Raw genomic sequence first — 27,500 nt, forward strand, 5'->3', positions numbered from 1 at the left:
TGTGTTTGCGTTTATTTTTTTAGACTGTTCGCAAATCATTTCATGAACCAGGAAACAGAATTTAATAAAACTCTCAAAAAGTTTTGCTCATTAACATTAGCAAACACAAAAACTCAGTTAATTTTACAGATACTGTGCAAAAATCTGTGTGGTGGTAGCTGAGAGTCATTCATCACACATACTCTGAGCGTGCATGGGATTGTGTGTAATGTTCATTTCAGTGTTTGCCCCTAAGATCTACATCTTCTTTATTTCTCTTAGTTTTAAACTCGGGCATAAAAGGCTGCAGGCGATATGCATTCATTCAAGACCTGTTAGGCCTTTAATTTCATTTTACTTCAGAGTAACAGGATGTACCAGCTTACATTAAACCAACAGTAATTCAAATAATAATAAAAAAGTTCATTTTGAAAGGTTTTGAGTAAATTATCCTTTTCAGAAGATAAAAGATCAAAGCTTCTCTAAGCTTCCTTTTTTGTCTTTTGGCTCCGTCAAGAGTGGATCATCCCAGGAAAAAACCACAAAACTGGATATTTTACTTTTTAACTGCAAGCTAAAATAATGTTTTCTGTTTTTCCGTGAGTTTAATGTAGACCCGGTCAAATAGAAAACTTAAAAAACTTCTTTGCACAGAAATCAACATTCAGCTATGTCTTTATGATTGGAAATAAAATCTTTTCTTCCCTCATGTTGTTTATTCAGTGTTTTGTAATGAACTAACAGTCTTAGTGTTGCAGATATCACTGACAATGATTCAGTTTGGTGTTTGTTGTTGTACTTGTAGTGCAGCAATTTCCACAGATAGATAGCTATAACAGTCAATTTTACTGATAGGCTGCTAAAAGTAGGATGTGGTAGTCACTGAGGGTCATCTTCAACACTCTCTGCAAACAGCTCACCATCACATTGTGCAGAACATTTCTCAATATAAGATGATCTTTGTCTAAAAGTCTGGCAAAAGAGGCAGCAGGTGATATGCATTCATTCAAGGACTGCTAGGCCTTTAATCTTTGATAGGATTACAAGTTAAACTTTATATGATTTTATTAAAACAGACATTTCAACTCCTCACATTTCCCAGCTGCTTTTCTTTGCCTGCCTTCCATTAAACACAACAGTTTTTTACTTTACACAGCAGAACTCGACTGTTTTAGACCTTTTGTTTCATGAGGATTCTTAATAATTATGCAAAAATTAAACACATAAAAACTATAAAAGTAGGCATCAAAGACATCACAATTTCATTAATGTCAGATCTATATTTTATAAATGTCAAGTGGATGATTTGAGGATTATTTCTCTGTCCCCGCCTTCCTGCAGGTGATTGGACCGTTCTGCCGCGCTGTGATTGGCTGTGTGTAAGCCCTGTCCTCCAGGTAAAGCTCAGGTAAACCTCACCTGAGAGGTTAGAATTATCAGGAGGGTTGTGGATTACACCGACGCCTTCAGCTGCCTCAGAACTCAGTTAAAGTCAGTAATTATTCAGGCCTGTGCAGATAAAAAAAAAACAGATTCTCGGGAAGATACAAGTTTAAATTTGATCCTAATGGCAGCGGGTGTCGGACTGGCCATGAATCCGCCGCATGTGACAGAAGAAAGGGCGGTTTTCACGCAGCTCAAACCTGTCAGGATGTCGGCGGCGGACGGAGCTGAGGACACGTCCGTGTTTGAGGACGTGAAACCCGGGGTGCGGATCTCCGCCAACACGCTGACTGCGGCCGGGCTTCAGGTGATTTCCGGGCATTTCTGGGCCCTTTATTGGCTTTTCTTTTTGACTTTTTATATGTTTATTTGGTTCAGGTCGGAACGTAGTTCAGTCTGAGCTTAATTACCTGAGCAGCTCACCTGTAAAGGCGGGTTAAAGTCCTAAACTGACACCTGCCAGGTTAGAAAGCATCTGTAAGCTGAAACTAGTGCAAAACAAATGACATAAACTTGCTTTTTTTGACACGTAATAAAAGAAAAATAAGATTGCAACAGAGTTCTTTATTTAAGATTTAAATAATTCGACCAAAGGGTCCCCAATCACTGGTCCAAGGACCTATGCTGGTCCATAGATCATTGCGTACCAGGCCACACAGAAAGGATAGTTTTGCTAAAATAAAATCTATATTTTTTAATTCTATTTATACACTTGCAGGGTTTTTTATTCTGAAAAATTCCACCTTTTTCCTGCCTTTCATTCAGTTACAGCTAGTAGCAGGGCTGTGGGAAGTAGGGATGTGGAGGGTGCTGCAGCACACCTGGATGGACCAAATACATGTATATATATATTTTTTTTTTTAATTATGCAGAAAAGAAATAAAAACAAATTTCATATGTGCTGCACATGTTTAAATTCCAGTAATGTTGTGATATTAATTGAGTTTAATCATTCTGGGATATAAACCAGCACCAGTTATTGTTTCTGTTATTTTTTTAACTTAAAATCTACAAAAACTGTGAGCAGATTAACATTGGGTCATGATGCTCACAGCACCCCACAGCTGAAATACATTCCCACAGCTAGGTGTGCTAACAAACTAAGCTAACACTAGCAAAAATGAATAAAAAACAAATGTTGCCAGATAAAATCTTTTTCCTCTCTAGTCTGTGGGAAAATTCTACAAAACTGGACTGTGATGCAAAAAAGGACTGCTGAGTTAGAGGACATTTATTGGTGCACAAATGGCTTTGCTACAATTCAAACAATCATTTATGGGTGCAGAAAAGGCCATGCAGCAAATCATTGCTCAAACAGTTTTTTCAGGAAGTGATAAAGATAATTAATCTAAACATAAATTTACTTTTACTCACCCTAACTGTTGTACAAACTGAGAGGGAAGCTAAACACACATCATGCACTTTGAAGGTTGTTTTCTTGATGTTTGATCACCAACCTGACGACCAAAAGCTGGACCTTCCCAAAGGGCTTACAGGGACTTTAACCCCAGGCCCCAAGGTTTAAAGGGCCCCCAAAGTAGTATTATTGGTTTTAACAAATGGACGTTTCCAAACGCCTAATTTTACGTATTTCCAATAGAGTGAAACCCACATCACTGATGTTGATTTTAATAACTAGTTTACTTTTTTTGTTGGCTTTCTGTTTAATTTTCTTCAGATTTCTTTAAGTTTTAAAGTCAGTACAGTTCTACTATTTTCACTAAATGACTTTAATCTTGGATAAATATTTGTAAGTATGCTTATGCAGAAGACTCATGCAGTGTTGCTGTTTTCTGTAATTTCATCTTAAGGTCCATGCAGTCCTATTTATTTATTTATGGATGTAATTTCTGTCAGACAACCTATTATTTTTCAGAGAAACAGTTCAGGTCCGCTTGTGATCTGTACAGCAGTGACTAATTAAAGTAAACTGTGGCAGAGCAGACTCACTTTTTCAGATAGTATGTTTACAGTTTCTTAGCGCTTCAGACTTTAGATATTACATTAAAGCTAAGAGCAACTCTGTTTTGAGTGACTAAAAACCTTGAAATTAATGTGCATATAATCAGTAATTTGTATGCGTTAAATGGGCCTTAAAAATCGCTGTAGCCCAGGGGCCCGCACCGTTGAAGACCAGTCACTGGGTTTGATCGCCTCTTGGAAGCAGGATTGAATTGTGGATCGCTATTTTTCCAGCTGTCTGTCAAAGTGCCTGATGGGTGAACATTTCAGGAAGTAAAACTCATGGTTGGTTGCAGCAGAGGACCGCGAACAGACAGATAACACAGACGGGACTGGAAGCATTTTGGCTTCAGTGGTAAACATAAACAACTGATGACAGCAGAGACACACAGCTTTATTAAAGTTACATGGCTGCACAAAGGCTCTGCGTGATCACAACATGCTGCAAACTGAAACCGAACCTCTTTGTGTTGCTGACTTTGGTCTCCTGCCAAGTATTTGGTGAGCAGGTGGCAAATCCAGACACCTAATGCTAAAAGTGGTCCCAGGTGAGCAGCCATGCAGAACCGGCGGTTTCTTTGACACGTTTAAAGATGTGCTGATTGTTGGTGGTTTTTATTATGTTTATAATCCTCGTTGTGACATGTTTAACCTACATGAAGCTCTTTAAGTGTTGTTAATGGACAGGTCTGGATGTAGTCACTGCCTGGAGGTGTTTTGAACCAAGTTTTTGTTTTTAGAGCATTTTGTGTGAAGAAGCAGATCAACATGTTTACATTTATCCATTTGAATAGGGATCATTGTGAAGCAGAAAATGTCTCTAAGTGACCATTTTATTAACACAGACAGTCATAATCATCAATAACACCTGTCTGTTCGGTTGTCTGTCTGTTAGCAAAATATTTCTTCAATTACTGGACAGATTTTGGGGAAACTCAAAGTAATCATTGGATGTACATTGACAACTGATGAACCTTTGAAGTTTTAAAGATGGCTGCCTGAGCCAATTGACCTTAACAGAGACAAAAATGTCTACAGCTCAGTTTTCTGATGTTGAGCTTAGATTTAGTGTGGTTGTAGCTGAGAGTTATCCCCAACACATACTTCAAGGGCAAACAGATTGCACAATATCATGTGCTCCAGGGCGTATTATTTTGAAGGATTAAAGAAAACGACTCCAACTTTCATTTTTTTCTTCAATTCTGTTCAGTTTTCTTCCTTTTCAGCAAATTTTTCACAATACGAAACAATTTTTAAGTATTTCCCTTTTTTCCTCTGACTCTGAAAACTTATTCTGTTTACTTACTGCGAAAAAGGTGACTAATCTTTAAGTTTTCAGTCCAAGAAAAAGTCGAAGCCTTAATGTTAAAACATGGACTCGGTTATCTTCTCGACTTAAAAACAGCCCTCTCTGGTTATCTCTGTGCAGATGAACGTGTGACTCTGTGACAGTCATAAACAGGAACAGTTTTATAGCTTTAACTGGTTTGTGTGATTATGGGATTCCATGAATCACAACGAATACCTGAACCCACGCAGAGCAGTGCAGTTTTTCCCCCGTCAATTATTCACTCAGACATCATAAGACAGAATCTGGACCTTCATAAAGTTTGTTACAAAACTGTTTACGAGTCCAGCTGTGGATGCTAACTTTGAGACGATTTTTGGTCACTCTAAAGTTTTGCTGGAGGGGAAATAACAAAAATCCATTTTTGTCTTTGCTTGTTTCTTACTGCAGCAACATGCAACGCTCGGTTTTATGCAAAGCATTACGTCAAGTACAGAGAAGTCTGGTTAAGTGAAATAGTAACCCCTCAGGCAAATTTTTGTGAGCGGCAGCTTCAGAAGGTTCACCTTGTGTGCTCTTTATTCATGCAGTCTGTTCCTCAAACTCGGATTGTTTTCTGTTCAGGTGAAAGAAACAAAAACACGATTTAAAGTTTTTTTGTTTTTTTTTCTTCGTCTGATTCAGAACCAAACAGAAAGTTCAAGGAAAGAAAACAAAAGCTCTCCCCCGTCCTGTTTTTTTTTTTTTTTTTTTCACTTTCTTTTCTCCACTCAGACAAGTCTTTGTGTAATTCTGTTGGTGTTTTTAAAGAGTGCTTAACTCAGCGGTGTCGTGACACCCACATGTTGCTCAACCTGTCTGAGCAGGGCCCGCATCGCTCTAAGCCTCCCCGAGGCGAGACGGAGCCACGGAGGCCCAGATCATGAGAAAGTTGGGCCAGTCAGCTCGGCACTGAAGGCGCCGTCTTATTAAGCAGTTTGACAGTTTTTAGACCAAGTCTTGTAAAAAATATGTTTAAATCATAGAGTTTTAGTTCATGTTGCTACACAAACAGTTGTATTTTTTATCATTTCAATCAATCCTTCACTTTTACCTAAAACTGACGTTATAGTTTTCAGTTATGGTTTATTTTCAGTGCAGTTTGACATCATGGAAGTCATCTGCTGAAAGAAAACCCATCTCGGCTCTGTTGTGGTTTCTGTCCTTTTCTAAAGCAAATATTTAGTTAGAGCTAATGAGATCGTGGAATTCATTTCAGCTGCTGTTATGAAAAACATCGACTGAGTGCACTAAAAATACAATGGATCAAAATAAAACCCTAAAATCTGCAGAACGCAACTTAAGACTTGCAGCGACACATAAAGGTTTGTAAAAGTTTACAATTAAATCACTTTTCTACTTAATTAAAATAAATTTAAATAGTAGTTATTTCTAATTTCTTGCAGAGAAATCTAAAAACAATCCAAACTTTAAAAAAATATAATCCAATGTGAATGCTGAAATTCATTGAAGAATTAATTAACTTAATTAAGTTTAACAAAAAAGCAAAATGAAGCCAAAATTGGCAAAATAATATCTGAAACCTAAAACTAGAAAAATCCTAACTTAAAGCTAAAACTGGAAAAATAGTAGCTAAAAGCTCAAATTAGCAAAACATCAGCTCAAAGCTAAAATTAGCAAAGCATCAGCTAAAAATATATTAAAATAAACATAGCTAAAAGCTGTAATTGACAAAATTGTAGCTAAAGGTTAAAAGGACAAAAAGAGTAAATGTGCTTTAGTATTATAGAACAATGTTTTTAAAGGAACTGAATAGATTTTTACTTTTTATGGCTGATTTTCATGTAAACAAAGTTAAATTGAAAAAATCTAACAGCAAACTGTTTCAGACTAAGCTGAATTTTGTTATATGATTCTGTAAAATAGCACAAATATGTGGAAGTAATTCGATTTGCCTCGTTTTTTTGTTGGTTCTGTGAAAATGCCTCATTTTCTTTTCTGGTTTATTTTTCAGTGTGCATCTGTCAACAATGATGGGTTTAACCATAAAGTTAAATATCCCAGCATTGCTGGGGGCATTTTTGGTTTCAAGCCATGGAGGGCAGACCTCAGAGCTCAGGAGGCAGGTTGTTGGACTTGAAACCAGAAGTTGTCAGTTAGAGCCGTTAAAACCCCCCAAAAAAATATCTTTACAATTTTTCAACCCCACCCAATTTAGTACACTTGAAAAGAAAGACAAAGCCAGAGCTCATTGCACGAGCTAAAAGGCATCCAGACAAGAGAAATTATTAGTTTCTCAGATTATAGGTGTTTCATTAAGGCTTGTAATATAATGGCATGACTTAAAATAAAGTGAAAAATTATCAATTAAATCAATAGTTGCATTTATTATTATGAAAATGAATCTTCATGTGAAATTGAATAATACTAAACATAAAAATATGATGCTTTGCAAAGAAAAATCCACTATGACTTTAAAAACTTCTGAGTTATTGCAAGAATGTAGCAACACTAAACAAAAACACCAAGGAATCTTCATAAAGTTACAAAAAATTCCTTCTGTAACCTATTTTCAGTTGAGGAATTTCAGTAATTCTCCTGGACGTTTCCGTCCATCCATGTAGAGAACGTTCTGTAACGCCGGTTCTGTCAGTTTAATTCATCGTTCCATGAGTTTTCAGGCAGAATAATGTTTTTATTTCCACTGACACGTTACAGAGAGGAGTGATATTATGACCATCTATGCTGCTGCCGTTTCTGCTCTCCTCCAAATACTGAATATTCATTTTCCTCAAATCATAGATAATGTGTCTTTGAAAGTGCAGAACAAGAAGAATAAAAATGGAGGCAAAGCCTGCTTGCCGTTGTTGCCAGGTTCTGTGACAGAAAAAGGCAAGCACATTTCTGAAAATGGGCAATAATCTTCTTTAAAACAACCCGTGGCCTCTGGAGCCAGTAGCAGCTGCAAGCGTCACCAGATGTTGTAAAGCATCTGGTTGAATTCATTAGTGTCATCAATGTATGCAAGTCTGCATATCACTGCTAATACCTGCCTTCTCCACATACCTTAAAGGGATAGTTGAGTCATTTTTAAGTAACGTTATCAGTAGTTAGTTCCTTATCAGACATGGAACACAGAATATGGAGAAAAGGTCAAAAGTCTGTCCTGGTTAGGCTAATAACCGGCCAAACGAGTGTTCAAACATCTACAACCTGAACAGTTTCAGGGAAAATATAAGCTCTTTCATACCAGCATGTTTTTGAGTTATTTTATAAACCTGAAAAACAACTTTAACAACAAAAAAGTGTGTCCTTGTTTAGCTATTCGTTAGCCTAACCTGGATGAAGACTTTTGCTTCTTTCTTCGTGCTCCTTGTTACAGACGATAAACTATTGATTAAATCACTTCGAAAATTAATAAACTGTCACTTTAAATACTTTAAGTTCATGCTTAAATGACATTTTGTGCAGTTTTCTATTCAAAGATCTTTATGGTTTTGATTTTGGGGTATTTCTATGCATTAGATGCAGCCAAAGTAGGGGTGCCAACTGGTCCTTATTTTTAAGAGCCAGCGCAAATCCGTTTTTAATTTTTCGGCTCCTCCCTTCTGCAGGATCAGCCGACAAACTCGTAGAATAGCTTTGCCAGTAGTTTAACTCCAGATGCTCTTCCTGACACAACCTGGATTAGAACCGGCAGCCTCCGGATTACGAGACCGCAGCGCCGACCACCAGAGTACCGCTGCCCTGTCAGTGCAAATCTGTTTGTAGGTTATAGATGAAAACAGACAAAACTCTGATTTTATTTAACTGAAGGATAGTGTTTATTTTCTGGAACACAGAAATATACTTTGGTTAATTGAAGTTACCAAGAAAGTTGTTGTTTAAGATGCTTTTTTGTCTGTTAAATTGGGCAAATTTTTGTATTTTAAATGACAGATTTCAAAACTAGAGAATTCCCATTTTCTGTGAAAATGGGGTGAGAGTGAAACTTGTTCAGCTTCTTGTGTCGATGAGTCAGGGTGGGTTTCCTGTAAGACTGAGTGTTGGCGACAGGATAAGTTACAGAATAACTTTACAGTGCTCGGATCGAGAACCCATCTCCGGTCGGGCCTTCTGAAGATCAATATTTAAGATATGCTTCCAACTTTTTTTTTTTTTTTCACTACTTGGGATTTTATCGGACATGTTTGAGTTCTTCTGTTGTCATGGATGTAACCAAACTGGTGTTTTCTTCCATTCAGTCATCCATTTGTGTGTGTGTGTTTGTTAACATTGTGTTCAGACCTGTTTTCCAGGCAGCCTGCTGCCAACAGACATGGTTTCTTTTTTTTGTTTTGTTTGTTTTTTTCTTGTGGAGGTGAGGTTTGACATGATGGCTGTGGTTTGACTAATGATTTGACTTTCAGGACAACACATGCAGCTGATTTGCATCTGAGCAAGTGTCTATCAGCTCGACGGTGTCCCCACAGCGAAGTCTGAGGGGGAAGTGTGTGTGTGTGAGGAAACGTTTTTCTTTTTCAGTTATCAAGGAAAGTAACTATTGTCTGTTATTAAAATATGAATGGTATAAATAGCCCCTCCTGGTTTTGTTTAAAACAACTTTTTTTCTTGCTACTCTTGTTGTTATTGCATCCAAATCTATATTTTATATCAAAACAACTAAAAAAAACAGTTTTAATTAGTCCAGTATGAGCTTGCATGTAAGTTAAGTCAAACATTTAATTATCATTCACCACCATGAAAGGTGGGCAATAATGTCATTTCCTGTCTGTTAATAAAATATCTCATGAATCATTAGATGACTTTTGATGAAACTTTCAGAAAGAAATCATTTAATGTAAATCTACAACTGATTACTTTTCTGTATTTACCCAATTTAAGATAGCCCCCACTGCTAATCAAACGTAGAAACACAAAAATAGCTGTAACTCTATTAATTTTACAGATATTGATCTGAATGGTTGGTGTGGTAGTAGCTGAGAGTCATCCTCAACATGTACTCGAAGCATTAACAGATCTCATCCTTAAAACTTAGGCATGTCAGGCGATATATTCCTTTAAGAAATGCTAGTTTTTAACCTATTCTGAATCAAATTGGTGTTATTTGACGAGGAGACCAGTGGCGTCTTATCGTTTGGTTCATGCATTTGGTCGGTTCTTGTCATGCCCGGCCGTGTTTCTCTCCACCAGACAACAGATTCTGCCCGCAGACAGTCCCCCTGTTTCCTAAAGGCTTAAGTGTGCAAACTGGTCTCCTGCAGCAGCTCGGATCTCTCCGACTGCCTGTTTACTCTGCACTTGTCTGGAAATACGGTCAGAACTGCTCTGTGCAAAAACAAAAGGTGAAATCATTTTGTGGTGAGGCTCGGAGTCTTTACTGTCTCCAAACATGTAATTACAGATGACAGATCTGTGCAGCTTTCTCACACTGTAAGCCCCACTGCTAAATTCCACTGATAAGGATCTTTTTATCGTTTGAATTTAATGGCTTTTTGTTTTTCTCTTTTGCAATCGGACTGTAAACATATTGCAGTTTATTTTATTAAATAATCTCTTTAAATATCACTTCAGACAGTAATTAGGAATAAAGGGAAGATAATGTGTGTGCTTTTTAAGCCTCCAAAGTACTACATATCCACATTCCTCTTTTTTAATTGTAAAAGATCAACATTTGCTGCTATAAAAATGATAAGACTGCTATAACATGTTCAGAAATGCTCAGAGAGACCTGAATGGTGGGGTTCCGAGTTAGTTATACTTGGCTGGAGTCAGTCGAAAAAAGAATCGTGTTAGGTTTAGATATTATTAGATGCATGGTTTGTGATTAAAAGAAAATAACAAAAGGTTAGATGTTCATTAATCCATGATTACAGCTTTGCATGAATTCAAAATGCCACTAAAAGTTTGTCCTTCCAGTTGCAATTCTGAACAATTGCATATATAAAATACATGTAACTGTTTTTAGAATTTTTGTATATAAATTTGGCCATTTATGAAATACTTTCAGTAATTTAAAGTCTTCATTTCAGCTGAGTTGAAAGTTTAATTTGATTCAGACAAGTTTTGTTTCAGCCGTTTTATGAGTTTCATAATTAATCACACAGACATCAGTTAACTTTTGTTCTTGTAATGAATGAAATCTTTTAAATCTTTTCTCTTTGCAACGCTTTTTCAGTTTCAAGCCAGGTAAAAGTTTGTCTTTGTCACATTCCTTGGAAACAAAACAGGTTTTCCTATCGCTCTTCATAAAAGTGCAGCAAAGTCTCAAAGGTTTTGTTTTAGCTCTGATGACCCTGACATCATTTCTGCTCCGAGCAGACCAGGTGGCCCCGGCACAGAAATGGTCCTTTTTTAGAGTTTGTTTCTTATGTTTATGGAGATCTGAAGGCAAACAACCACAGCTCCTCTGCATTCCTCAAATCCATAAAGAAAAATGGCATAAAGACAGATTTGCTGTTTGATAAAGATTGTGACAAAAACAGCTTTAATTAATTTTATACTTCTGGATAAATGCCACCTTTTTCTCTGGTATGCTGGTTCGAGTGGCAGTGAGTTCAGTGGAAATTAGTATTTGAAAGTAAATTAAATGGTTGTAGTGGATTAGAGTTTCCACTAGCTGGTTTTCATGCCGTCACTGGAAATCTATGAGGGATCATTTCAGACATAAATACATTTCCATTTGGAGAAAGTAATCTTTGCCGTTTTAATTTCGTAGCAATTCTCTGCAGAGATTCTCCAAGGATGGCCATGAAATCCGGCGGAAGCGTGGAAACTCCCACTCTATCCCATAAACCCGAGCCCAGCCGATAAGAGACTGTTATCAGGAAGAAAGATTCATAGCAGGGCTGTTGTACATTTCTCTAATTATTAACTGACTTAGCGCCCAAAGATATTCTCCATCTTGGCCACATGAAACAATAGAAACATTCTCGCTTGTAGTTCATCAACCAGCTTCCTTTCAGGTTGCCGTGCTGCTTGTTTAATGAATCCGACTCATACTAACACGGCACTTTAACAAAAAGTATTTAAGGGACCATATTATGCAAGAGAAAGGATTTCCCTTAAGCATTTGAAGTTTCTGTTGAACATTTATGTGCCTCAGAAGGTAAAGACTTGATGTTTTAATACCTGCAGGGGAAAAAAGAAACAGAAGGTGTTTATGTTCTGGAGAGACTCGTTTTAAATGATTTATGTGTTTATAAGAAAGTTGTTTTTGCCAATGAGGAGCTTGCAAGGCTCCAAAGTTAGTAACTTAAAAGTTCAAAATGACCTCATTGGTTTGGTTTAGTTGTTTTTTGTTTTAAATGTGTGATGGCTGTTAAAAAAGATGCCAAGGACACCCGAAGGTTGCTGCTGCCAGCACCTTCAGAGCCACAGAACCTGGTCCTGTCTCATCCTAAAAGACAGACGGACAGAGACAGAGAGCCTGTTTTTGTTTTCATTTTTTTTCCCCCACTCAGTAAATACTGGAGGCTTTCTTCTCACCGGGCACTCAGATTGCTCTGTCAGTGTGAGTTCACCTGTGACGAATGATACACATCTCCTCTGAGCCTGCAGGCCAGATACTGAAGGATTCACATGTGGACAAATGTAAAAACAGGTAAACGTGTACGGAAATATGCAAAAAAGGCTGCTCGACGCGCAAACTGACTCGCTGCTTTCTTCAGTACGGGTTTTTCTGGCCTAACAAGACCATGTGCCAGATGTAGAGTCTTTGTTTACAGATAAATAGGTTTTTATTGAGGTCTTTGGTGAAGAATGTCAGAGAAAAGTGGTTGAAAGGCAAATAATTTTCAGTAAACACACCTTTATTTCAGGTTAGACAACAAAGCATCAACTCTAAGGTTTGTGTATGAAAATCTATCTGCAGCTTATCAACACAGAGTGTGTGTGTGTGAGTGTGTGAGAGGGAGAATAACTGCAATAAAACGAGCCCTCTCTGCTCATTTGTGCTGAATATTTAACTGCTGGACTCAAACACATCAGCACCTCATTATATTCATTTGTCCCAAACGGCTCAGTTACGAGCTAAAATTCTCAATTTCCTTTCTGGAGGTGAAGTTCAGAAAGTTCACGGATATGAACTAATTATTGGCTTCGAACTCTGCAGAAATCAGATATGGAAGGCAGGAAAATTTCTGAAACGGTGCTTAAAAGTTTCTTTTAGAAGAATTAACTTGCTCTCTACAACGCGATCAAGTAGTTTTTGCTCGACACCATGCAAGTCAGGAAATCATGAGTGCCTGTGCTATTAGCAAAATATCTTGCACACCAGTGGATAAATTTCAATGAAACTCTGAAAGTAGTCATTGGATATACATCTACAATTAATTACGTTTGAAGTCAGTCCAAATTTAAGATGGCCACCACAGTTAAGCAACCTTAGCAAACACAAAAATGTCTATAATTCAGACAAGTTTGCAGATATTCTGTGCAGGTACCAGATTTGTGCTGCCCTCATTCACAGTCAGTATCAGTTTCGTAATGAAGGGCGCACGTTTGTCTTTCACATGCTTTTTTTTTTTTTTCCTGCGCTGATCTCTGGCCTCCCCTCCCTCTCGTCGTCCTTTCTGTGTGTTTGACATTTCAAGGATCAGATTTGTTTTTGCAGGTCTATTTTTACCCACCAGTGTTCAGGTTCCTCCGTGTCTTTCTCTTGCCTTCAGCCTTTGTTTTGGTTTGGCTGAGGCCTTTTTCTTTTTTCTCACCACTTGTCTTTAAGCATCAAGTCAGCCACACCCATGGAGGGATTGTACCACCTGTCTGAGTATGTTTGCAGCTCGGATGTCGTGGAGTACGTTATTGTGCGTGAAAAGCGTGGATATGCAGCGTATTGATTCATGCATTCTTTGTGTGGGGGGTATTTGCTGCACATACGCTTTACTTAACAGCTTGTGCACCTCTGAAGGAGTCCCTTCCTGCCTCATAGACTCTGAATGGCACACACACAAACACACTGATGCACACATGAGTTAATTAGGGATGAAGATCAGATAATGCTTTCAACTTAAACACAGGAAAATACCAGCCGTTCATGTTCCTCTGCGCCAAGCGTGTCCAGTCCTGCAGCTTGGAAATGTTTCTTTTGTATTCAACACAGATTCAGCTGCTCGGTTCCACTTGAATAACCCAGTGTATTCCTGCGTGAAGTTAAAGAAAAGAGCTGAGAATTAAAACAAATACAGAAAACAAATCATTTGCCATGATTTGCATGGATCTAAATTTATAGTTTATGGTAAAAGATGTGATGAGTAAATCATTTGTTTGCCAGAAATTAGAAGCTTAGTGACATCACATGAATTCTAAAGGTTCTTCACAAAGCTTTGCAGTAGCTGTAGCTTTACTGCATCTTTGTTTTATCCTAAAATAAATAAGAGGAAATTTCCAACATGTCTCTTCCTGCATCTTAGTGGGAAACACTTTTAGTTCGATAAACGGAATAAGCTGAATATTTTCAGGCGCACAGAGATGAGATTAAAGTGAGTCTGTCCAGTATTATTAGTTCATTTGAAAAAGGGTTAGGAGTTCCTCACCATGAATTGTCTGCAGCGGTTCAGATAAATGCTTCTGAAACACAGAATATGTGAAACACATGGCAGTCCCCCCGCCCCCCGGAGGGAACCGAGAAGTGAACTGCAGGTGATTTCTCTCCTCGGCTGCCTGCTCCTAATCCTCCTCTTGGCTGTTTGTCAGGAAAGCAGGCTCAATTGGGAAACAGGAATGTGGAGGGTGGTGATGATGATGATGGAGAGGATGTGAGAGGAAGCTCTTGCTTCAGTTTCTGTAAAAGAAATTGCCTTTTATTTAATGTTTTATTTATTTTTTGTTTATTTTTATGTCTCATCATCTATTTATGAATAGATGAAGACTAAATTTTGTTACAGCTTCTTTTCGCCAACTGTGAGCATCGTCTTTAACACCGAACAGTTGCTGCTGCTTTGACTGATTCTGTTTTAGTCCCAAACTTGATCATTTGGTGTTCTACAAGTTTCTAACATCTTAAATGGTGACATAACATCAAAGGATATGCAGCTGTAGATGCTCAGTCATCCAGGGCATTTTATAATGCAGTAATAAACATTTAGTTTCACTTATGGAATTTCTACTTTTAAATATATCACTGTAATCAATGTTGGACATTTTTAATCCTTTCAGAATCATTTACGTCCGCATTGATGAGCTCCAAAGATTAGATTGGAACTCTGCATCCTAATGGATTTTTTTATTTTGTGTTTCTTTGAGTTTCATCATTCTGGGGGAATTAAACTTTATTCTCTCATTTTTGTTTTTTTTCAGGCTCACCTAGAGTTGGACAAATACCTCCCCCAGGTCAGCAACCCCCTCCTAACCCCCTCCACTAACACTGACAAGAAGTGCAGACGAGAGAGTGCTTCTGTTGTCGACGAGTACTTCTCCGAGGAAAAACCTGTTGCTCCTTACACTTTCAACATCAACCTCATCCTCCCCAACACAACTCACCTCCGCACAGGCCTCTACAGGCCCAACACCAACCAGACCCTCACGCCACAGCAGATCAAGACAGAACCTGGACTGGAGGTGCCCTGTTCCATCCCCGCCACCACCCAGGCCCTGCCAGACTTCACCTCAGTCTTCAGTGTGCCGCCTGTGGTGAACAGTGTTTTCATAAAACCAGACCTGAGCGGCGAAGAACGAAGCATCACCGCGGGAGCACCGCAGCAGCCAAGTTTGGACACAGAGCTCCACATTGGGCCCCCGCCTCCTCAGCCGCAGGTCTACCACATGCCCATCACCAGCTCCGACCTCACAATGACCATGTCACACACCAGCCCATCAGCGCAGGGCTCCACCAGCGGCAGAACCATGCTGAACCTCGGCAGCGGCACTCTGCCAACGACCAACGGCAGCTACATGATGGTGGAGCACCAGCTGCAGCCGCAGCAGCACAACGGCTACTACCAAGTCCCACCAAACAGCGCGTCGCAGCACACAGCGCCCCACAGCCTGCCGCCATCACCGCCGAACTCCCAGCCTGGGAGCCCAGACAGCCAGGCAAAGCTGCTCAACCTCGCATCGCAGCCGCAGCCTCCACCTCCGTACCAGCAGCGTCTGGAAGGGATGAAAGTGACCGGATTGTCTCCTCATGCCCTCCTGATGACACATGGCCAGGGGGTCCTGACTGGGCCCAAATATAACAGGCGGAATAACCCGGAGCTGGAGAAGAGGAGGATCCACTTCTGTAACTACACAGGTGAGCAGTCTGCCGGTGCTGGTCAGGGATGTAACGGTTCATGTATTCTTACAGAACCATCACAGAACAGATGTTAAAAATGAATACAGTGACCAGACAATATATACACTGGTCACCTCTAGCATCCTGAGCAGCACACTCACGCTTTTTTGTTTTGTGTTATTGCTAACTGCCGCAACAGATGGAAGGAAAAGGAGTTTTTGTTCATAACATCTGAACACCTTGTTCATCCCTCACTGAGTAAACACATCGCATACACACAGCTGAGACAGGAAGTGATGCACGCTGCACTTTTTCTGGACCATTTTCCTAACAAGAAAAGACTTACCTTTTAGTTTTGGGGTTTGTTAATCTTCCAGTTTGACACATGGTCTGTAGGACATTGTTTATCAAGGGTTCCTGTCTGCTTTTGGGCAAGTTACCGTCCTCAAAAAATAAATGAAATACATAAATATATTGTCAATGTCACACTGTCCCAGAGAAACTTTGCTTCAAGTTCGGTCTACCCCTGTTTTGAAGACAAGTTAACCTGTGAATACAATGGCCGTCTTAGAATATAATGTTTTTTTAAATACCTTTTATCCGTTTGTGAAGTCAATAAGTCACAACATTTAATGGCAAGCTGGGCAGAAAAACAGAAAACTAATAATAAAATAATTCTCCTCTTGGGGAACCAAAATGGCCTCAGACAGTTTTCTTTTTTAATGTCTTTTCACTGGGGTCATTATGAGGCACTAGGATGCTTCAAACCAAACATCGCCTGCAGAACCAACACACGAGCACACTGGATGTTTTGGAGCAGATTTTGGCCTTTGATCGCCAGCAAAACTCCACGTTTTCTGCTACATCATCTAAATACGATCAGCGTTATGGTTGCTGCAATATTTAACCTAAAAGTCATTTGAACAACAGACTGAGAGCTGCTTCAGTCAAACCTTCAGCTGCTGCAGTCAACCAGTCTTAAAAACACTCAAAAGTAGTTATAACTCAGTCGGTTTAACAGATATTGAGCAACAATTTGGTGCGTTAGAAACTGAGATTAAACCCTAATGCACATTTTATTCAGTAAAAGATTGCACTAAAACTTTGTTTAAAAGTTTACAATAAAACTATTTTGGGTGATCTGTATTCTTTCAAGTACTGACAGCCCTTTAGATATTTAAATAAAATGATATAAATATCTAAAGTTTTAAGCTTTAAGGGATTAGGTATTTCTTAAGATTTTTTACAAATAAGCAAACAAAGTCATTCAAGGTTGCAATATAATTTCCAAGTTAACCCCCTTTTTAATAATGAATCTGAAATGGGCCATTTTATTGAACATGATAGTCTGCAGGTCAGAGGTTTTGGAGTCGTTTTCAATCATTTGGCTTGAAAATGAGACACGGATCAGAGAGATGCAGCCCAGGTGTGCTGTACGCATGTTTCTGCTCTCCGCCTGCTTCCTAATCTCTCTCTGCCTTCCTCACAGGCTGCACCAAGGTTTACACAAAGAGCTCGCACCTGAAGGCACACCAAAGGACACACACAGGTAAGAAAACTCAATCCTCAATAAGATGAGATTTAAAAGAAATAAAAAAAGATTCATCTGTGTCAGGAAGGGAATCTTTCTGTGACATTAGCTCCACCTACTTTTTTTCCATTATAATTTAGAGACAAATCTTTCAAAAAAAAAAAGAACCCTTTTTTTTATTTTGACTACATTTTAGAGTCCCTGACACACGGTTTGGATAATACTACAGTTAAAAGCTTTGTGAATTAGATGCATGTACAAAATCCTAATTCACACAAGCAAAAAAACATCCAATCTGTCAATAAAACTGAACCTTCAAAGTACTTTTTGTTGTTTTAAATAAGAGAAAACTTTCTTTAACTTCGGGCTCAGCAATATTTCAAATATACATATTAAATGTCAAGTATTTTAACTGCAATTTTATAACTTTTGCATCCAATTCACTCGGAGTACAACTTCAAATGCATCATGCTTCACTCCCCTCCTGAAAACCCCAGGAGACAATATGCTGTATTTATTTTAAATAAAAAGTCTTTAATGACTGTGTTCTGTGTAACATGAGCTGCTGTTCTAATCTGGTCATTTATTACAGTCCTGATCAGAGACGTGCATTTTAAGCAAAATCACTCTACAAATCTGTCTGGTTATTATTCAGTTTTTCTTTCAGTATTTGGGGGATGTATGTAGATTGTCAGTAAAGCTGAGCTGTAACCATAGTTTCCACTTTAAAATCTTTTCCAAAATAAACTATGGTGGCAGAAACAATGATGGGAAAATTTCAAGTTGTGGTGGTTTTGTTTTTGCAGGAGGGGGAAAAATCCCTGACAGATTCACTGTTCCTTCAAATTTGGCTGTTTTCACTAGAGTTTGAATATCCAAAAAGTTGTGGTATTGGGTGTACATCTCACATGTTTGTATTCTGTCTAAAGAAGAGAACAGATTCATTTGGTTTTGTGTGTTTGGCTCCGCTGTCTTGCTGTTTTGTCAGTTTTTGTTCCAAAACTGGACTGATTAAATGTGACTCCTGCTGTTGGACCATATGAGAAGGTAGTTGTTAGTTTTGTTGGTTTTCTTCTTTTATTTATTTATTTGTCCCAGTGAGAGAATGAGGGTCAAAGGTCACGTGAGTCATGGCTCACCCCTATATTAGGTTATAGTATTGAACTAAACATTAATTCAGATCTTAAAGGTGGATTTAAAAATGCCAGGATGTATATCGTGATATAATAAACATTGTGATATTGATTTTTGGTCATATCGTCCAGCCCTTCTTTAACTCATGATTTCATATCAGTCATATCTATATGCTCTCTCCTGCTGTCCAGATTTTCTAGTTCACGGATTCAAACTGTCATTCAGTCAGGCAGGAACTGCTATGCTGAGAGTTTAGCTGCTTTAAGCTTATTTATTCATTTATTGCATGTTTGTCACATTGCCAGTTTCGATACGCCCTGTAACGATAATAGAGATGAAGAAGAACACAATTAAAAGGAGAAAGACATGCAAGCAATCTAAGTTTCCTTTAATGTTTTTGTTTTTTCTGCGCCACATTTTTACATGCTCGTACTTGTCTGCACAGCTTCCCAAGAGAGGGAGAACAAAGAAGGGAGGGAGGAGGGTAAGGTGAAGAAAAGAGGATAAAAAAAGGGGAAGACGCACTATTAAATGAAGACCAAACCAGTTCCTTTTTCTTTTTTTTTCCAGTGTAGAAGGTGAGGGGTTCGCAGAATGGGGGCAGGCTGGTTTCGTTTGTTTCCCTTTCTGTAAGATGAAACCTGTGGATTCCCAGCGGCCTCGGCTCAACCTGTATTTTGGAGATTTACTCATGCGATAAAAGCCGCGCAGCTCCTCCAGTGCGAAAACACACGAGTGAATGAACGAAACAGATCTCTCATAAAGTGATAGCAGCAAGTTTTATGGGTCTCGGTGGGGAACTCGGTCTGGTAAAGCAGCAGGATGCAGCAGCAAGACAAATAGACTTTAAAATCTGTAATGAGCATTGTAAACAAAATGATACAGGTATGCAGACCTAAGTTTAACTGCCTCATTTGACACGAGAGATAAAACGGATTCATGTGAGACAAAAGAAGCAGGTCGAGGCTTTAGAATATTTTTTTGTTTAAGGAAAGAAAGTCCAAGCCATACAAATGCACTAAATAGCAGACTTCAGTGTTAATAACATGGTCAGCTTATTGTGAGGCTTTGCTGACAGTCCGGTCAAACCGGGCCGGTCGAATCTTGCTTTGGGTTCGGTTGGTGACTCATAAGTAGAGAAAGGTTGAGCTGTAAACCTAAACTTTGGGCTCACTGTAGACCACAGAGTAGTTATTATTAAGGAGAAATACATATGGGCCATAAATAAAAATTAACAAAAACTCAGTGGCATCAGCCATTTGGAAAAACACTTTTTTTCTTCCTCTGTCCTACATTTACTCGTGGACTCCTGTTTTCCATAATAGTTTTTTCATGTTTTCAGTAGATTAGACAAACAAATCAGGAACCTTTGAGTCAGTCTGGTGAGGAGAGGTTAGAGTTGCTTATCTTACCTGAGTTGATGACAGCCCATCAAGGTGATTAACTGTACTTCTTGGGTTAGAAATGCCCTTTAATCTGGTGTCTAATGTTTTTAACTTGTAGGTTTTTAAATGCATTACAGTTTAAGATACTTCAGGGTGCAGCATCTCACCTTCTCCATCAAGACTTTCTGAAGATGCAGGAATCCCCTCTATATTTACTATATGTTTAAATCCAGACCTGTAATTAGCAAAAAGCAGACCTTAAATCTAGTTGTCCATGAAAATGTTTTGTTTTGTCTTTCCAAGCAGAGAAAGAGGAGAATATGAGGGAGTTTGGGAGTGAGATGCTGCCGGGAATCAAACCAGAAATGTATTTTGATACAATTCATTCAAAGTTGGATCTTAATCCTGGAACTGCTCAGCAATCAAGTCTCCTTCTTTGCTCTCCATCAAACTAAATCTGCGTATTTGTGTTCCTGTTAATTATTAATCATAAAAATACCAAACTTATCTTTTGAGATAATCATAATCCATTTTGTTCGCTTAAATTGTAACAGATATTTTCCCTTAGTATTTCTTTTACTAATGTAAATATTAGTTAAGCTGTGGAATCAGAAACTTCACAGTGCCGTACTCTGATTCATTTTACTACAACCCAACTGTTTTGATAGTAAAAGTATCGTGTTTCCGAAAGCTTTGGTGCATCGAAGCACCTGAGACGTGTAGAACTGCATCATTATCACTGCAAGCTGCCCTTTCTGATAGTTGGAGGTGGACAACCTTGACCATGGCCACAACTTCAGCTCTTCACTTTGACTTTAGTTATTGTAGAGTGTGTGTGTGTGTGTTTGAGCTTAAAGAATGCTATCAGCCCGATTAGGGAACCCTCCAGCCCTCTTCACAAACACGAACTTCGCTGATAAAGCTGAAAGGTCCACAAAGAGTTTATGGGCGTCCTGGAGAGCCTGAAAGTGTTTGCTCTTTGACTCCGTAAAAGCAGGCTGAGATGGTTGTAAAAAGATGTTATTACATCAGCCTCTGCGTAGTCATACATGGCTTACACACTTTGAAGTAGAAAATAGGATTAAAGTTGCTAAAAAAGTGTGGGTTTTTTTATCTTACTGCAACTTTTAGTTTACAAAATCCATTAATTTCTCATGCAGGAGTTTCAAGGTGTCAGAGAGACTTAAAGTGTCTCAGAGAGTCAATATTTATCTCCCATATAAAGTTCACCAGGCTGTACAAAAGCTTTTTTGTTTGGAGTGATTGATGCTCTTTGGTTGTACTTTTCTGATGAGTGTTTTGTTGTGATTGTGTGGGTGACATTGTGTGTTCATCCATTATGTTTTATGATGTGGTCGCAGCCCGTGGACTCATTACCGTGTTTGAAAGAGGGAAATAATACTGTAGTTTGAGCATTTTTTCTTTTTTAATCACCCACCTGATCAAACAGCTGCTGACAAACATCTTTAAAGTCTTTTCAGCTCTAATACCTGTAATTGTTCTGATGTTTCTGGGAAATGTTAATTTTTTTAGTTATGGAAAATCGTAATAGATGATACAATAAATCTCTACCTTAAAGCATGTGTGCATTTCACTTTTCACCTGCCCTTCCTTTCGGCAGCTTGTTGAGGAACACGCAGCAGTCGAGTGTGTTTGTTCTGTGCACATATGTGTCATATTTCACTGGACTGTTTGCTAGCTTTCAGGGATAATGGTCTGAGAGAGACAACTGTGCTTTTTGACCTCAACAGCACAGCTAAAGAAAGCTAAACCAAACACACCTGTGGGTTGAGCGCTCAACCTTTTCATATGGAGATATTTGTACTCCAAATCCACGCACATGTCAGGGTCCCTTCTAGGAAAAGGTTATTGTTCAAAGTGAACGTCGGAGTACAAGTGAACATGCAATGTGGAGTTTAGGTGTGGATTTTTAGCATATTTTTTTGCTTATAAACAAACACAATCATATTTCTTTAAAGTGGCAGCTCCACAGGATGGGATGTTTTGGGAAATAAGTGTAACAGTACATGTAGACTTAAAACCATCACAATACAAACATCAGTGACGGGTACACAGGGGATCACAGCTCACCTACATTCAGGCACACATTTTACCGCCACGAAAAAAAAGCAAAACAAAACAAGAAAAGCAGGTTCAGAGGTCGTTTCTTTCTGTGGAAAAGTTTATCTTATATTAGTTTGAATTTTTAGCTTAGGCTGTCTGGAAAAGCCAAATGGGTTATAAATTGTTTGGTTTGTAATAACATCTACGGCAAGCCGTTTGTGTATTTGATATAAAGCTTCCTTTTCCACCGTTAGTTTGCCACCTGCAGCACATTACTGCTCAGCTAGCTGAGAAGTGAGGAGTTTTTTTTTTTTTTTTTTTGCATTTTCACATCAGGAAATGTTTGGGTCCGTATTAACTTTTTTTTTTAACATATTCCCTGCAGTACTCTAGTTACCCTTCAAACTGAATGAATAGGACAATATAATGAGTTTTGTTGTGGTTTTTAACCTTTTATTGAGGTTAAAAGTTAATTCGCTCCACAACCAGGTCACCATTGAAAAATGAGAACTGCAAGAGTGTTTTGTTTTTCTGTCTCTGCTTCTGGGAGGATTATTATTTGTTTAAGTGGGAATATGACAACAAAAATAGCATTTGTTTCCTTTTCCAGTTGCAACAAACAGTGACCCTAAAACCGCAACGTAGGTGCACCCTTATAATTTAAAGTTTTGGATCAAACTGTCCTCTCGATCACACTATAGAACGGCATGCAGTTTGTTTTAACCTCTGCAGGGCTTGTTGTCGCCTCATAAACCCCCGTTTGCTCTTTGGACCTCGTCGCTGTGCTAAAAGCTGTCACCACATGATTAATGGTCAGTAGTTGAGGCTATCTAATCAGCAGTAACAGGGTCCATGCTGGTAATGAGCACTTAATGACCCAACAGCAAAACTTGACATTGGTTGATATCAAATCTTAGACGTGACATTAAACACGGAGAAGAACTCCTTTAAAGAAAATCAACAAACCGGGCTTAATATGTTCTTTGTACTCTTTCATTTTGAGCTCAGGAAAGAGCCAAAGTTCAGTTCTGTTTTATCTCCTTCTTAAGGTGTTTGTCCTCATGCTTCTCATCGATTCCATAAATTTCCATCTTGGTTGTGAAAAACGACTTGTTTTTCAACTGTTGTGTGCACGCCAGCCAATTCATTTTTTTTTTCCTCTTTGTTGATGATTAGCTCACTATTTGGCAATAGCATGTATCACAGCAAAGAAATGTCAGCGTTTGGGTGGAGTTCGATAACTGTCGCGTTAGATTTACTCGGCTTGTTTTTCCGCTCTGCTTTGAATTCATTTCACAGTTTCTTTTGTCATCATACCTTCGTGCTCATTTCTGCCATATTGTTGTAAAACCAGTGGGACTTGTCTTATTTCGTAGAATAAACATTACAGGTACAAAGAGCTATCACAACAGTTAGACAAGTATTGTTTTAAATCTTTGTTTTACATGTTACATGAGGGTTTTCATTGTTTTGTTTTCTGAAATTTGTCAGTTTCCCTTCCCTTAAAAGAATCTGTACTGTTTGTGTCTTTGTTTAACTGGTAGAGCTTCTAGATCAGCAGTTTCCATTCAGTTCAGCATTTTCTCATGAAAGGCACTTCTGCAGCAGTTACATGAGAATTCACACAAGAGTAAAGTGTTTTCCACAGATACAAGATGTTGTTTTAATATTTTTAAGTATCAAAGTACCAGGAAAAAAAACCCGCCTACAGATTTTTTTTCTTTAAACAGGAAGTAAACTTTAAAAAAGTAATTAAAACTAAAAGCTTCATTCTAAGTAAACATCCTTCTCTTTGCTGACGACTCAAAGCTCTTCTTTTCGGTGTTTCAGGTGAAAAGCCGTACCACTGTACGTGGGATAACTGCAACTGGCGTTTCGCCCGATCCGACGAGCTCACCAGGCACTACCGGAAGCACACCGGAGCCAAACCCTTCAAGTGCGTCGCCTGCAGCCGCTGCTTCTCGCGCTCGGACCACCTGGCCCTGCACATGAAGCGCCACCAGAACTAACACAGACGTACACGCAAACCCAAGCAGTCACACACACACAACCCAAAATCAAACCTCTGCTCCGCATCCAGGCGTGCATCCATTTTATTTTTGAGAAATGACCAACAAATACAGATGTTTTTAGTGTTTAATCTAACCTCCTAATTACTGAGATGAACTGATTAAAATTGGTCATATATTGGTAACACATTAACACTCTCAACATGAATTTGCAGCTGCAAAGATTAACGCCATCAGACAAACTGTTGTGTTGTAGGATGGACTTGGGACTCCTGAATAATCTTGGAAAACCTTTTTTTTTTCTACTTTATCAAACAAGAACCTGACTGTCTTCTATTCATCACCATCTCCTTACATTTTGAGGTTTGAACTTTCAACGAGAGGCAGAAACGGTCCCCTCTGTCCTGCCTGTATAAATACTTGTTTATAGGTGTGTGTTTGTGTGTTTTTAAGAATATAACGAATGTATTGAATTTTATACTTGACAATTTTTATTTTCACTGAATGTTAGCATAAGTAATATTTAGTGTTTTAACTTCCTTGTGATACAATCTGGCCTTTTTAAAAGATAAATAAATAAAAAACAGGAAATAAATCAACAGACGTGATCAGGAACCCCTCCATGAAAGGGTTAATCGTCCTGTCATGGTGCCCGTTTTCAGCGCAGGTATTTCCTGTCGAGCTGGAGCAGGTTGCCAATGTTTGTATCCCTGACAGGAATCGTTGCCACGGCGACCATGTTTCATTGACGACAATTTGAAGTTTGCTTCTTTTTTTTTTTCCCTCTTCAGTGCTGCATTTTTCCCCCCTTTCTTTTCTTTGAAATCTCCTTTCTTTGTTTAATACTTCAGAAGAAGGATATTAACGGGTCGATGGGTGTGTTACGTAGTCGGGTTTATGTTCCCGGTCGGTTTAATGTAAATCCCACTCAGCAGGTTTAGATTCACGTGAGTTCAGGACTGTTAGTTAAAGCTTTTGCATTTTTGAAGAGTCTGAAAAAGACTTTTATCAGTCATGAGAAGGTGAGGAAGAGACAGAAGCTCAGTATTTAGCAAAAGTCCTAAAACCACTTTGAAAATGAGGCTTTTTAATAAAGCTACACTCTCTGATCAGCTACAGACCTACTGTTTTATTTTTTATTGGATATTCTGATTTATTCCAATTTAATCTTGTGTAATCATTAATAATCAACATAATCTTGAGTTTTAAGCAGTTTGAGACGTGAGAAACTAATGCTCACCACCTTTCAGAAGCAATGACTGGTTTAAACCTCAATGTAAAAACCTAAATTCACAAAAATAGTATTTTTAACATCCTCACTTGCTCTCACATTAATACCTCCACCAAAGAGGTTGTGTTTTTGATAGTAATGGTTGGTTTGTCTGTTTGTTCACAGGATTACTTAAAAACTAATGGACAGATTTTGATGAAATCTTCAGGAAATGGGGATGTCAGAAAAAAACAAGTGCATAAATTTTGGTGGTGATCCAGATCAATATACGGATCCTTTTTTATTTATTTATTTTTTTTAAATGACCCTTTGGCCTTGGTGGTTTGTGCTCTCTGAGTGCTTCTAGTCTTTAGGTTTAATGAGATTGTTTCTCATAAACCTCTTGGACTTTGTAAACGTGTTGCAGTCATAGTTTATTTTTAGTCTCCCACTTGGTCCTATTCTTCCTTTCCTTTTTCCTGCAGATAGAGTAGGTTCCTGTTTTGTTTTTCCCTCTGATGAATTAACGGTCATCTACTCATCCAGTGGAACCCAATGCTTTGGTTTAATGACCACTCTTTTCCCCAATAAACAGGACCAAAGGGGCGTAAATGAGATTAGGCCAAAGTAATCTCTCTAAGAGTGATCAGGATGTTGAAGCTTTTGCAAAGACACAACCACGATTTTGTCATCCTTTGTTCTTGCAGCTTTTTTTCTGTTTTTAGGACATTTTTAGGCTGCAAGCTTTTGCTCCGAGGGTGTGTAGATATCATTTAATAGCAGTTTCAGCTTCTAATTACTGGAAGATTTCACCTAAATCTGATGACTCAAGGCTAATGCTTTTTTAGTTTTGAGTAAAGGTGTGTGGAGGTGCAAACATCTTCATTTCTGCTTTACAAAGCCCACAGCAGATCAGCTGATTTATTTCTTTTTTGCAACCTTTAATTCTGTTTTAATTTCATCAGACAAGTTGTACACCTGCTGAAACACACCACCTACAGGAGTCTTATTCTTTAAGTTTCTTAAACCTGAATTATCCTTCTGAAGCATTTTATTCTGATTTTTTTAGCTTATTTCTTCTTTATTTTTAATCCTCTTCTCTGTGGTGAAACACAACTGAAAAGCTTAAAAAGGTCTGTCTCTTACTGGACAGATATTTACTCATCTATGACAGATTGTCAGTGTGGCAGTCAGTGAACACTTTTAAAAGCCTGTGGTTGGTTTTTTTATGGTCACTGTAATTTGTTCAGTGGTGTAGCTGTGCAAAAACAAGTAGAAATGCTCAAAGATCATTGCAATCAAGGATTACTAAGAGGTGGTTTCTTTCAGCAGATGATGTAAAAGTGCTCCTCTGATTTTAGCTGACCCAAAAATCATCAAGTGTTAGCACATCGTCACTGATCTTCTGCTTGACTTCAGGAAGTGAGCATCTGTGTGAAATCAGTGCTTCATCCTCAGCTACAGGCTGGTAGAAGATGCTGCTCAGTGGAAGCAGAGAAAACAGTCATTTCTTTTACTTTATATGGAAAAAAAATAGACTTGCAGCCCTCTACTGAATGTGACTGGGTTTAGTCTTCATGATGACTGTGCTCGTTTGTGTCTCTCACACACACACACACACACACACACACACACACACACACTACACCACACCACTGAACCGGATCCTGTTTGCTTTGAGACGAGGCACCACCATGGAGGTCTAAAAAGCATGAAGTGCTGCTCGGCCCGAGTCTTTTTGTCATGTTGATTTAAGTGAAACACCTCCTGTTATTTCAACGATATGATTGTTCCATTTTATTATTTTTTTTGTTTTGTCACCAAGGAAGCAAGTTCTCCTGCCTCTCTCAAAGAGGGAGCGCTGACCACCCACTGTGTACATATCTGTAGTTTTACTTTCAGCAGAAGACTCTGTAAATATGTGCTTTATTTACTGTTGTAATATTAATATTTTTTTTCTTTTTTTTTAACTGATGGGATTTTAGATCGGTTGCACGTGAGAGCGTGTTTAATTTGTTTTGATACTTAATGTGTGCGCATAAGAATTATCAAATTGTTAATGTTCAAATTATTAAGAACAATTGTTTGTTTTTTTCTTGCTTGTGCAGCAATCCTGTTGCAATGAAATAATTAAAAAATATATTCTCAAAACATTCTTGAAGCTGTCTTTTGTTACAACTTGTGTCACAAAAAGCTGCAGTCTGAGTTAAATATTATAAAGTTAAAGGCCTAACAGAAAACATATCGCCCTCTTCCTTTCAGGCCAGAGTTTTAAATTAA

At 38.5% G+C, this 27,500-nt stretch overlaps 1 protein-coding gene across 1 annotated transcript; it reads left to right on the top strand.

The window, feature by feature from the left end:
• Window positions 1-1,411: 1,411 nt before the first annotated feature.
• klf5l (Kruppel-like factor 5 like) lies at window positions 1,412-27,375 on the top strand. Its single transcript, XM_017429204.3, has 4 exons — window positions 1,412-1,729; window positions 14,972-15,905; window positions 17,377-17,436; window positions 23,832-27,375. The coding sequence occupies exons 1-4, from the start codon at window positions 1,547-1,549 to the stop codon at window positions 24,008-24,010; spliced, it is 1,356 nt and encodes a 451-aa protein (XP_017284693.1). The 5' UTR covers window positions 1,412-1,546; the 3' UTR covers window positions 24,011-27,375.
• Window positions 27,376-27,500: the final 125 nt, after the last annotated feature.

The sequence above is a fragment of the Kryptolebias marmoratus genome, linkage group LG13, assembly GCF_001649575.2.
Source record: "Kryptolebias marmoratus isolate JLee-2015 linkage group LG13, ASM164957v2, whole genome shotgun sequence".
Classification (NCBI taxonomy): Eukaryota; Metazoa; Chordata; class Actinopteri; order Cyprinodontiformes; family Rivulidae; genus Kryptolebias; species Kryptolebias marmoratus.